Source organism: Neopsephotus bourkii, unplaced genomic scaffold (assembly GCF_033783945.1).
Source record: "Neopsephotus bourkii isolate Nb327-2 ecotype Australia unplaced genomic scaffold, CSIRO-AGI_Nbou_v1 NB_281, whole genome shotgun sequence".
Lineage (NCBI taxonomy): Eukaryota > Metazoa > Chordata > Aves > Psittaciformes > Psittacidae > Neopsephotus > Neopsephotus bourkii.
This window is the reverse complement of record NW_026900790.1, coordinates 71,107-84,756: the sequence shown is the minus strand read 5'-3', so window position 1 is coordinate 84,756 and position 13,650 is coordinate 71,107. Positions and strand designations below refer to the sequence as shown.

The window sequence follows — 13,650 nt, the reverse complement described above, 5'->3', positions numbered from 1 at the left end:
ACAAAGGTTAGGAATGGGGGAAGTGTGTTGGCCAATACAAGCTTCTTCCTTACAGTGTGTTTCTGGTGATTTCTCATCTGTAATGCACTTGTTTCACCTCTCATGTATGTGTAGGTTTACCTGAAGGCAGGAAAGGGATTCCAAGCTTGCTTTTCCCAGTCCCACTGTTTTCCACATGACCTCCCATTCTCAGCAGAGCGCTCCAGGAAACAAATTGCAGCCTGGACAGTCTCCAAGAGGAGTTATAGAGGCAGGTGCTGAAACCGATGAGAGCACTTCTCACCCTGGGAAACCCTCAGGAAGGGGGCTGTCCACTGATGACATTTCCTCATCCTGTGCTTTCTTGGATAACTATTCCCACTTCAACCCTTGCATCATGTTGCCTCCAGTGCTGTAAAGGGAGAGCTCACCCTGGTAGAGCAATGCTGTTTCTAGTTGGGATGGTCAAAGCTGCCAATAGTGAGCCTTTCCCCTTAAGAAAGCATTCAAAGCCAGTCCATGCAGCAGCTCCTTCTGAAGCCTGGGAATTCTCCTTCATGGTTTCCTTCCTCCTCCTCTCCCCAAAGTCCCACAAAGAGCACTGCTGGCTGCAGCTGGAAGAGGCAAGGGAAATGAAAGAAGGGTGTTTCTGAAAGCTGTTTCCTTCTCATGACAGTGACTGCAGTGAATGAGAAGGGCTCCATCCACATCTCCCCATTGTAAGCTAGGCTCAGAGAGATGTTACAGAAGTGAGAAAATCCACCAAAAAATGCCTGTGACCTTTATGAATCTGCTTTCTCAGGATATTGGTCCTTGTCTGAGCAAAGGGACACAGTGACTGGAAATCTGTGTTCCGTTATATGTTGGATCTGACACACATGGCCTGGATCACCAAATGGAAACCAGGCAAATGCCTTATGCACACCAAAGTTGAAGACTTTGACTGTGACATGATTTAGTGTGAGGCATCCCTGCCCATGGCAGGGGGTTTGGAACTGGATGATCTTAAGGTCCTTTCCAACCCAAACCATTCTGATTCTATGATTCTTCTAGATGCTGCAGGACCAGGTTCCCTGGCAGCACTGAAGTGTGTACACTGAGGCAATATAATCTCATTCAGGGCAATGTTTTTATGACAGGTTTAATACACAAGATGGGACTACACACTTGAACCAAGGTAGCACTGAAACCTCAAGAACTGCTTGCACAGGATTATGTCTATGAGGCGGTTTTCTGACTCCTTTCCTTTAGTGATATGGGAGATACAACCTGTGGACCATTTTGAAGAGCCCCTGTTAAATTTCCAACTCTTCTTCTCATTACTGAAGATCGTGATTGCTGAGTCCTAACAATGAGAAAAAGATGCTGCTTGATGTGACAGATGTAACAAAACTGTCGCTTTACTTCTTTCCTTATGAATGAATGAAAAATGGCTTGCTTTGGTTTGTTTTCCCTTCCTATGGCACTGTGAAATGTGGTCAGATAATTTGCAGTCAACATTCAGAAATACAGATCACTCACTGATGGTGCAGTCAGTCCTGATATCTATTAGCTAAGTTCATGCTTTTCTTCCATTTCTTCTTCTCTAGTGGCAACACACCCATTGCAGTGTGGGGAACTCACCTGGACCTCATCCAAATCCTCAGATCCTGGGCCAAGCACGGTGGAAAGGAGCATATCAATGTGAGTATGACTGCTGAGCTGGGGAGGGGACATGTCCAGGGTGGTGACTAGGGCTGGCTAACTGCTCTGGAGCCTGAAATCTCCAATTTGATCCAGAAACAAGGTCATGGCTTGCTTTCAGAAAGATTTCTCCTTGAAGAAGTACCAGACCAAAGAGGGAGTTGTCAGGAACGGTCGTTCAGCTCCTGGTCTCTGCTGAGCCTTTTTCTCCTGTTAGCTCAAGGATACCTGTCCTCTCTCTTGGCCCATGTATAACCTGTGTTGTTTATCAGCCATGCCTGTGAATAAGTAGACCCAAACTCAGGTTATTTGCTGAGTGTTCTAAGATCAGAAGAGATTCCTTGGTACTTTTGTGCCCACTCCCTGGACTATATTGGATTCTACAAGAGTGTATCCAGGTTTAACCAGCTAGATTTACAGCCTAATGCAGCTCTCAGTGACCACGGAGGAATCAAAAGCTCCCTGAATTCCTCTGATTCATCTCCCTGGGCTCCCCTGCTTTGGAGGCCAGAAGAGCTTCATCAAGGTCTGGGAGGACAATTTACTTGGAAAGAGCCAGTTATCAGTAGCTGTTGAGTAGCTCCAGATAGAGCTGTAAAAGGTCTGAGTTTAGCACCTCCAATTAGGAGACTAAAGAGTAGACAGCACTTGCACCTACATTAGGTTGCAGGATGGGGCCATGCAACAGGAGAGATTTAAATGGGAGATTTTGGGCCTTAAACAAGGGAGATTTAGGTTAGATATAAGGAAGAAGTTCTTCCCTGTGAGGGTGCTGAGGCGCTGGCACAGGGTGCTCAGAGAAGCTGTGGCTGCCCCATCCCTGGCAGTGTTCAAGGCCAGGTTGGACACAGGGGCTTGGAGCAAGCTGCTCCAGTGGAAGGTGTCCCTGCCCATGGCAGGGGTTGGGACTGGAGGAGCTTTAAGTTCCTTTCCAACACAAACCTTTCTGTGATTCTCTGATTGTAACAGCATCTTAAAAGGTATTGTCTGTGTATGGCAGACTTCCTGGGACCAGGTGTGAAAGAGCATCACAGAAAAAGAGGCTCGAAAAATAAAACACATAAGAGGGACTAATTTGGGTGGGCGCAGAAAGTCCAGATCCTTTTCATTTCTCAGATTTTAAGATTAATCCATGAGCTTTCCACCCAAGGTTTTCAAAGCACTTTGCTTTGAACATAACCTACTGCCACATGAACAATGGGGGAAGCTGTGGTAGACCCAAAAAGAAAATGCAGGAATATATGAGGTAGATTCATTTGCATCTGCAGTTTGCAGATTAAGACACCTGAAGATTGGTCTCATCCCAGTTCTGCCATGAACTCATATTGTTAGCGTAGGAACTGACACATAACCACCGAAATGGTTATATGAGGTGCTTTATTGCAGCGCTGGGAAACCAGGGGCACGCGCCCAAATCTGGCTTCGGTCTCGTCACATAGCGTTCGCAATTTATACATATTCGATATAGATTGCATCATTCACTAATACATATGCATTAAGGATTGCCACGTCAGTCTATTGTAACATCAGCCTCTTCTGCGCTTGCGCAGCCCCCCTCTGGTGGTCGTCCTGATGAAGTAAGGAGTCTTCCTCGGATGAAGTAAGAAGTCTTCCTCGGCTTGTCCTTTTCACCTTTTTGTCCTTTGGACATATCCCAACCATTATGTGGACGCCACCATTCTTCTATTTTCCCTTGACTGCCCCTGGTAATTTCTAGGTTCTGCTTGGGTAGAGTTTCACAATTTACTTCTCTAAATTCACCCATACACCCTTCACCATATATGGTTATATAAGCTCTTGCTACCAAGACTACCGTTGTATCACTGGTTACAGATTAACCATGATACCATAGTGCAAGTGGGACTGCAAAGTTACAACTCTTTCTAATATACAAAACCCAGTTATTGATTTCTAGATTTCTCTAATATAATCTTTTCAACTATTCTATGTGATTATTTATCATAAAAACTTCACCCTTTTCTAACACTTTTCCAACATTTCCCCCCTTTGAAAATACTTCACTCAACTTAAGTCAAGTATTTTCATTTCCTTAGGTAGCTGTTTCCTGATATGTGGGAGGAGAGGGGGGCCTTGGATATTCTTTAATTACTGTCCCTATAATTCGATGAGTCCATGCATTGTTCCGAGCCATTTCTCTTCAAATACGAAAATGTATCAGATACAGCATTAAGAACACAATCATCATTACAACTACTGTTTGCAAAAGGGAACGGACCCATCCAGTGAGGTGAAGGCCCAAACTATCTAAGAGTGCTCCAATCCAATTCTGTTCAATGTAGTTTTTCTCTCTTTCTGCTTCTTGTTCCACTTTTGTTAACTGGGAAATGTCATATTCTATGTTTGCAGTTACATTAGGAATGTGAACACAATAATGATCTATTCTATCCTTTAAATATCCACAAACACCATGTTCCTTAAGTAACAACAGGTCTAATGCCATTCTGTTCTGCAAAGTCATTTTAGTTGTTGCTTGTAATTGCAAATTTAAATCTCTGAATCCTTTCTTTGTCACCCTGGCTAATCTTTCTGTTTGGCCAATTAGCCTGTCAATCATTTCTCTATTTCGATATGCAGCTATTTGTGCAAATAAAGATTCAAAAACCCACCCTATTTTAACCCCTGTGGAGGGCTCCTGCCATGTGTCATTATCATCATCATTATTTTTTTTAGTTCGAATTTGCAGGGTTTCTAGCTTGTCTTTGAATGGTGACTTTTTCAAACTGGACAAAGAGTTGGTAATCCTAGGGTGATTTCTTTGACTGGGCCTCCTATGGATAGGTGAGTAGTCCAGGTTCCATCACTTGCTGCCCAAACAAAATGTCCTATACTACACACTGTAGAATATTTACAATCCTCATTGCTAATAGGGACCTGTATTCCTTTTTCTCCAATTTTTAGTCCCCAGCATGCACATCCTGCCATTAAAGCAGTTTTAATTGGAGGTATTGTAATTTCCTCAGGGTCCGTATCACAATCTAAAACTTTAGTACAATTCCATCAAGGAACGTCTTTAATAACATTCTGACTAACTCTATTTATAGATAGCAAATCATCAGTGTCTATATTCTCTGCTACGTTTTGCTTTCCTGTCCATTTAAGGCACCAAGATGTATTTCCGATATATTGAAATTTCTGCAAAATGCTCATTGACCAGATTGTGTCCCAGTTCTGTTTTAAACCATTTTATTTTTCTTTCTTTGCAAAGTCTGTATTGAGTTTGGTTGTGTACACAATTGCCAATTATTGTTCCTTTACATTCATACATGGTGTGATAGACTAATATTTGAGAGGTTACTCCCCTTCGCCTAGTTGTGGTAATGCATTCATTACAGTCGTCGCTTTTATCAGCCGCGACATTTGCCTATATGGGCCCAAACAGAACCATCGCCAAAAGAGGTCCGGTCAGGATCATAGTGCTCAGCGGTCACAGCCCCAGGGGTTGCAGCCCTTGGCAGACCCTTCCAGCTGCAGCACTGATTCCCTCCGGTCTTGCCCTCTCTGGCAGGTCAGATGTATATTTCTCATCAGCTATTATGACAATAATATTTGATCCACAACAACTGTTCCAACGAGGTTATAGTTTCACACCGAATGCAAAAGAACTCTAATTGATTTCTCATTTATTACCCTCAGATCCCATACTAATCTATATTCACCATTTTCAAAAATAATCACTGCATCCAATTTGGCCAATAAGTCCCATCCTAAAAGGGAATGGGGCATTCAGGTACATATAGAAATTTGTGTGTTAATTCCTTTTCCTCTAAGTCGCAGATCCAGGGGCTGCAAGAATGGTCATATTTCTTCCTTCCCTGTGGCTCCCACAATTATTGTAGTTCTTTCCCCTAATCTTCCATGTAAATCATTTAAAACTGAATAGGTAGCCCCTGTGTCTATTAAAAGTTTTACTTCTTCCTCTCCTAATTGTATTTTTACAAGGGGCTCTTCACTTCTCACCCTGTCTAGTCAGCTTTGGTTATCAAACTCTCCTAACACCATCGCCTTAGCTGCATCAGATCCCATAAAAGAATTCCCTGGAGACATAAATTGTCCTCCTCTAAACGGACATTCATTTTTCCAGTGTCCTTCCTGTTTGCAGTATGCACATTGATTATATCCTAACCCGTCTACATTCATTCCCACTTTTGGATTACAAAATCCTCTTCCTCTAGGGTTAGAGAGATGCTGTTCTCTCCCCTGGGTTGCTGCCAACAAATTATGCTGCTGATTGTTTTCAGGTAAATAAATCTCCAGGTGAGAAGGGTACTTTAATGCACACCGGTCCTTCTGTCTTAAAGGCGCAAGCACTCCTCTGGACGTCTGAGCCTGCACTTTTCTTTTTATTTCCCCTCTGTCGAGTTCTATGCAAGACTGGGGTAATAGGGAGGCTTGCTTTCTGATCTCTTTTACACTCGCAACTATCCAGACTCTCGAGATCACTATCACTCATCTTCTCCCCCCCCTTTCTTCATTTAATGCTGGCGGGGCTGACGGAGCGGCTGCCAAATCCAAACTTTCAATATCGCTCCGGTGTTGTAAGCTATTGTCTAAAACAAGGTACTTCATACATTTTCTCAGTAACACATTCCTTACACTGTTCATTAACATTTACCTTTGCACCCATTATTTCACAAGATTTTTGCCACTCACCATTATTTCTTAAAGAAAAGAATTATATATAACACCTTGTCCCATTTTCTTTCCTGTTATAACATCAACTGCAGTATAGTATTATACTGTTAAGTTCCATTTTTCAGGCCATTTCTCCTGATCCCCCAGTTCATACTGTGTCCACCATACATTACAATAATTAATTAATTTGCTTTTCAGCATACTCTGCCCAAATCCACCCTCCTTCCAATGGCTTAAAATACAGCCTAAGGGAGAGGACTTGGGAACCGACAGCATTTTTTTTTTTTCTTTTTCTCTTTTTCCTTTTTTTCTTTCCTCTTTTTCTTTTTTTTCTTTTTCTTTTTCCTTTTGTTTTTCCTTTTTTTCCCCTCTTTTTCCTCTTTTTCTTTTTCTTTTTTTTTCTCTTTTTTCTTTTTTTCTCTTTTTCTCTTTTTTTTTTCTCTACACCACACACACCACACACTCGCCACTAAGTTACAACATTTAGACAGACAGATGCTGATCCCGCAGCACAAATACCAATACCAATACCACTTCTGCCGAACCTGCAGAGCTTTCGCTACTGTCTAACGGACGGCGCCTAGGCTTTTACCCCGGGAGCTCCCTAGCCCCAACCAAGCGCAGCTTTCGCCGCGTCTAACAGGCAGGCTTTACCAAATCAGACTTCGCGAGGCCAGATGCAGCTTTCACCGCATCTCTCTGGTAGACTTTTTGAAGCCAAAGTTTCACCAAACCAAGCAGGCTTCGCCTACAGCCAAGCTTATCAGAAGTCTGTACCCTTACACTTTACCAAAATTCGGTACCATAATTACCAAGCCATACGAAAATTCGGTACCTTAATTACCATACCATACGAAAATTTAATACCGTAATTACCAAACCATACTTTAAAAAAATCGGCACTGTGACCGAATCAGAAAAAAAAGAAAAAGCACCTTTCCTTACCATATCAGAGGTCCGTCGTGAGCAGCGGAGGTCGGTCGCGGTCGATGGCTCCCCGAGAATCTCTCGGTGCCGGCTGGAGCAGGACCGAAACGCGATCCGCCTCGGCAGTGCCCGCGAGGTCCCACCTGGGTCGCCAAAATGTTAGGCGTAGGAACTGACACATAACCACCGGAATGGTTATATGAGGTGCTTTATTGCAGCGCTGGGAAACCAGGGGCACGCGCCCAAATCTGGCTTCCGTCTCGTCACATCGCGTTCGCAATTTATACAGTATCCGACACAGATTACATCATTAATCACGCGTATGCCCTACATCAGTCCATTGCGACATCAGCCTCTTCTGCGCTTGCGCAGCCCCCCTCTGGTGGTCGTCCTGATGAAGTAAGGAGTCTTCCTCGGATGAAGTAAGAAGTCTTCCTCAGCTTGTCCTTTTTCACATTCTGTTCTTTGGACATGTTCCAACCATTATGTGGATGTCAGCATTGTTCTATTCCCCCTTGACTGCCTCTGGTATGCCTAGGTTCTACTTGGATAGAGTTTTACAATATACTTTCCTAATTTATCACTATACCCTTCACCATATACAGATGTATTACCTCCTGCTACCAAGACTACTATTGTATCACTGGTTACAGGTTAACCACGATACCGGACTGCAAAATTATAGCTCTTTCTAATCTACAAAATCACACTATTGATTTATAAACCTCTTAAACATAATCATTCCTACCATTTTATATGATTATTTATCTTAAAAACTTCACTCTTTTCTAACAATATCTCCCAAATCCAAAGCAATTTTTTTGCATCTCGCACTCTTATCAGATTCAGGAAATGTCTGTTGAGATTGGTTTCTGGGTCTGATGTGAATCTTGACTGGCAATCTCCTTTCTAGTCCCTCCTGAAGTGATTATGCATATTCATAGGTATTCTTTATAATGTGCTCAATTTCCTAGTACAGCACGACCAAGTTTTCCTGCAGAATTAGAAGGCCACGTTTCTTCATGTTATTCTTCCAGCAGACTCCAGCTTTTGCCTGACACAGTGGTCTCAAACAATCATGCCATTGTGCAGATGATGAAGCCTATTCATCATCTCACACTTGCTCATGTAGAATTGCCCATCAGTTTTGTGCTGGGAAGTACTCTGGTGCCTGTTCTTCCTTGCAAGAGCTGTTACAGCAAGAACATCTGACTTACTTTACAATATAAAACTAACTGGTCCAAGTCACTTATCTCTCTATTGATGTGAACAAAAGACAGATTAGCACTTGAGCTAAGCTAGCTGTGATAATGAGTGTGCTCTCAGTGCTGGAGGTGTCAGGCTAGCTTGGAGAAGACTGTCACATCAAGCACAGCTGGGATCCTACAGGGCTGGTGCTGTTTCTGACAGAGCCTGTTGGTTCATGGTGAGACCAGGATGCATTGTGCTAGCTGCCACAATATAAAAAGATGAAAGCTCATATCCTGAAGGAGAACCAGACATCCTAATTCTAAGTACTTTATCATGGGAGAAAGGGTAAAACACCTTTCCCCATCTTACCCGTTTCTCAAATACACAAAAAAGCAGGTCTTTGGCAGGGCTGGAACCAAACTTCAGGGTCTCCTGAGACCTACCCCATTGTCTTCACATCTGCAACTTCCTGGGCTTCTTTTGAGATAACCTGATGTTCAAACAGGAACCTTGGGCACAGCTGAGGAATGCACTCACACAGTGTAATGTATGCACTATGCATACACTTCTGGAGTGATCCCCAGAGTGCGTGAGCTAATTGTAGGGTGGTTGTGAGGCTTTGGCTAGCCTTTTCTGTATTTGAAACAGGAAGACATTTCTGAGGTTAGTTGAAGATGCTGGCACTGGCAACCCCAGAGGCTGTGCTCCCTCAAGGCAGAGGAGCACAGGATGCCCAGCTGCAGCGTAAACTTAACACCCCTGCCCCAGCAAACCTTTCCTAATCCCTTCCCAGCCTTGACTCTGTGATGTTTATGGGGTATGTTTTAAGCAGTGAAGCACCAAACTCTGTCAGAGGTCTGGTCCTCCCTATCCTCTGGTTGTAGGTAGGTTACCATTCCACTGGGAGATATCTGCCCATCAGGAGAGTTGGTGGCATTTTCAGTAAGCACTCTTTGTGTTGGGTTTCTTTCTCCAGAACTGTGAGGTACAGAACAGCACGGAGATGACCTGCCAGGCTCCAGCCCTGGCTGTTGACCCCAATCACCAGTCTGAGCTTGCCGAGCGTCCAGAGGAGTTTGGCTTCATTCTTGACAATGTGCAGTCCTTGCTGATCCTCAACAAAACCAACTTCACCTACTACCCAAACCCTATCTTCGAGGTTTTCAATCCCTCGGGGATCCTGGAGCTGAAGCCAGGAAGTCCCATCATACTGAAGGTGAGATGGGGACCAAGGGCTGGATGAGAAAGGACAAACATGCTCCCTATTGCCTCTCTGTGTCTGCCAGCACCCTGCAAATCATAGCTCTATCCCGACTGCTTTGTCATTCATCTCACCTGTCATATCACATCGTATCAGTCACCATCTGCAGACACCAATCACTGCTCAGCATCTGCCAATACCCATAGCCAAAATGTAGAAACTCCTGCTGTCTTCAGCTGTGTGCAGTCTAAATTTGTATCCATTGCTGCTCACCATAAAAGAACTGCAACAGGACTGGCAATTAAATACCTAAGTCTCTTTGTTGGGTTTTCAAGGCCTGTTTCTCACCCTGTTTAAGTCCTGCACCAGTCCTTTGTTATTTCTGTAATATGGACTCTGCAGTACAGAGAAGGAACTTTATGATTGAGCATTTTTGTATCAGCACTTGTATGTGGTGCATATGCAAAGAAATGATTGTGCCTGCAGAATAACTTCTTGCATGTTTGGAAAGGGATCTGTCCTACTTGGGTGAATATGTTTTGTGAGGGCCTATTTGTGCAAGGCTTCTATATAACACTTCTCATTTAGTTCTGGAAAGAGAGGAGCAGGACAGGCTGTGTTGTCTGATGACAGTCCATACCCATCCATACCCATGCTGTCCTCTTCATGATTTCCTAAATTGTCTTTTTCTCTCAGTGTTAGCAAATGCTGAACCACAGATGTCAAGTGCAATGTTAACACTGGAACTAGAGGTGAAGGCAAACTCTTTCCTGATGTGTGTTTTTTTTGGGTGGGGGTGATATTCCTTTCTATCCAGGGCAAGAACCTGATCCCACCAGTGGCAGGGGGGAATGCCAAGCTGAACTACACCGTTTTGGTTGGTGAGAAGCCTTGTGCAGTGACTGTATCAGATGTGCAGCTACTGTGTGAATCCCCAAACCTCATCGGAAGGCACAAGGTGATGGTAAGTGATGCTTGAACCTCAGCGTTCCCTCCCTGGGTGGGTTGGGAGGGCACACCAACACTGAAAAGCTGTCAGAGTTCTCTGAGGAGTTTGCATCACTGTTTGCCTTCTGTGGATCCCATAAACATCAGGGTCCCATCTTAATATAGTATCCCTATCATGAGTAATTTAGGGAAGTAGAAGAGTAACCTGGAGATCTTTATGGATAGTGAGAAACATTTCATAATCAAACCCTTAAGGAATGTTTGCCTCTCTTCTGTTTTTGTATGTACTGTATGAACCCTCAATGTTCATGTGAGTTCATTTATGTAACATGTTCCCTATGTGGCACACTTTGTTCAATTCAGCACTCCCCAGCAATTTCTAACGTGTTGGTGGTTAAAATTTGCCTTTATTTAGGAGAAAGAAAAAAAAAAGAAAGCAAGATATAGTCTATAATATGACTTGACTTTGAGGTGTTGATATCTATACAACTTAGTATACTCCTGCATATCCTTCCTGGAACCTGTGAAAAATGGACCTAGTGATTGCATCAGAGGTAGATTCTCCTTTCACCATTGATTTATTCACTCCTCCTTTACTCACCTCTCAGTAATCTGCATTCCTCAGTTCTGCTGCTTGATAAACAGTGCCTCAGCAAACTCATCTGAGCTGTCCCGAGCTGTGGGTGGAAGCCCACCAAAAGCAAACAGACTGACATCAGACATACGAATGATCGATGTTTCTCATTGCCGCACCCCCAGAGCTGTATCTGTCACAAATTTATTTATTGCAATGCAGTGAGGCTCAAGAGAGGTTGATAGAGACACACTCTTTAAAAAGAGAGGGTTTTGGGGAACTTGTAGAGTTTTGTGGTGACCCTTTTGGGTCTTGTTTGTGACTGCTGCTGGCAGACCTCATGGTGGCAACTTAAATTCTCTGTGCCAAAGTTTGTCACCTGGAAAATAGAGGTAATAATGCTTTTCAGCCATGCAAATATACCGTGGCTCTCGATTCATTGTAAAGCACATTAAGACACGCCTATAGGAGCAATAAAGAAGTGAGGGGTTTTCTCTGTGTGAATACCAAAGCTTTTTGAACAAGGCGATATATGTTCCCTGTCATTTTCATGGATATAGTTAAGCATATGGTTAGTCAGAGATGGACAAATCCAGTCCTAGAGAGAGAAAACTCCAAGTCAGGTGATCAATCAACCCCTGGGGTTCAGGGAGGATGAACATCTGGTCAGGTCTTAGTAATTGGGAAGATTCCCTTGTTCCTGTAGCCTGGGACAGCTTAAGTGAAGCCATCAAGAAAAAATCATGGAATCATAGAATGGTTTGGGTTGGAAAGGACCTTAAGATCATCCAGTTCCAACCCCCTGCCATGGGCAGGGACACCTCACACTAGAGCATGTCACCGAATGTTCTGCCCAACCTGGCCTTGAGCACTGCCAGAGATGGAGCATTTACCACTTCTCTCGGCAACCTGTGCCAGTGCCTCACCACTCTCACAGTAAAGAACTTCTTCCTTATCTCCAACCTGAGCTTCCCTGTTTCAGTTTAAACCCATCACCCCTTGTCCTATCACTACAGTTCCTGATGAAGAGAAAATAATTCCTTTCTGAGGTTGCTGATAAAACAAGAGATGTTGCTGCAAACATGGAAAGATGATCACATTGAAGGCAGTTAATAAGCATCAGCATTAGTGCAAGTTACAGATTCTTTGTTTAACTGCCAACACTGAGGCAATGCTTTGACAGTGTCTGGGCTGGGAACCAAATACAGAAGGTTACCTGCAACGGGAACCAGTGCTCAGGGGTGGACTTTGCATGAGGAACTTAACAAGGGGATAAGTAGGCTGGGAAGTGCCTCCTCCAGCATAGCACAGCATCACTGTTGCTTGGCTTGGTACAAAATAAATCCTTATGTTCACATGAATGTCACTTTGATGGCCGGGATAATTGACAGGTAGCTCTCCAAAGCCTTCCTCCTGTTTCTGCCAATGATTTACTGTGTGACCTTGAGTAAATTGCTGAGCAAACCATTTCTTGCAAAGCGAGGTGGCCTAAATCTGAGGGGGGACCATGGGAGTGCATCAACCATTGCAACACTAAGTTTATTTCTAAGGGAAGAACAGTGACAATGGCACACATTGATGTCAACATGGTTTTGATCTAAATCACCTGTCTTTTATACAATGACAGTGTTAAATACTTGACAGAAAAGAACTAAAAGGCCTGAGCAATTGTTAAAAAGATTGACTAAAACTCAGAGGCAAGCTCCTTTCCAAGGAAAAAAGAAACATGAGGAAGAGCCATAAGTAACTGTATTGGAAAAGGTCTGCAGTGAAGAAGTGGAGTACATCTGAAGGGTTGCTGGCATCTAATGTAGGCACTTGCATATTGAAAGTCACACTGGACTACGAATAGTGAATGGAGAGATGGTCAAATACAGCAGTTGAAGTTTAGGGCACATTTCATCTCATCCTGAGGTCGAGGCTTACCTTTGGTCAGGGCAAACTTACAGTAGGAAAGACACTACCACAGACAAGTTTTGCACAGCAGGAACTCCTGGACAGGTACCCCTAAATGTTTATTGGAGAAGAGTGGGCTCTGCCATAGTGCCATTTAGAACAAATTCATGATTAATAGGCTTAACATGTGGCCAAACTGTTGTTTGGTAATATGGAGATGTCACGTTCAGTCTTCTGGAAGGTATAAATAGCTTCCTTCAGAAAAAGGAAGGCTATTTCTGAGTGCCCAAGAGCTATAGGGCTATACCTACATATTTGCTTGTTTTTCTTTTAAATGCTACAGGCTTTCTTCTTCAAGAGACAGATTCCCTTAGATGATGGCAATTTGATTCGTGGACTATGAGGCCTTCCCAGTGTTGAAACCACCTTTATAGAGGAACAAACTGGGCTAACTTTGTTAAGACACCTACTTTTAAGAGTCTAGATTCCTTTATAGTTAATGGAAAGAAATAGGAAACTTCCAGTGAATAAAACATCTCATCCAAATGTCAAAGGAGGTTTCAAAAAGCCGCTCACATAAATCAGACTCTAAAAGTGC

General features: G+C 43.4%; 1 protein-coding gene across 2 annotated transcripts in view; it reads left to right on the top strand.

The window, feature by feature from the left end:
* The window catches only part of PLXNA4 (plexin A4), a 473,966-nt gene that overhangs the window by 409,024 nt on the left and 51,292 nt on the right, over positions 1–13,650 (top strand). For both annotated transcript variants that reach the window (XM_061346821.1, XM_061346822.1), the window contains exons 17-19: positions 1,569–1,662; positions 9,410–9,649; positions 10,452–10,598. In XM_061346821.1, the coding sequence (XP_061202805.1) occupies positions 1,569–1,662; positions 9,410–9,649; positions 10,452–10,598 (481 nt within the window). The remainder of the gene's footprint in view (positions 1–1,568; positions 1,663–9,409; positions 9,650–10,451; positions 10,599–13,650) is intronic.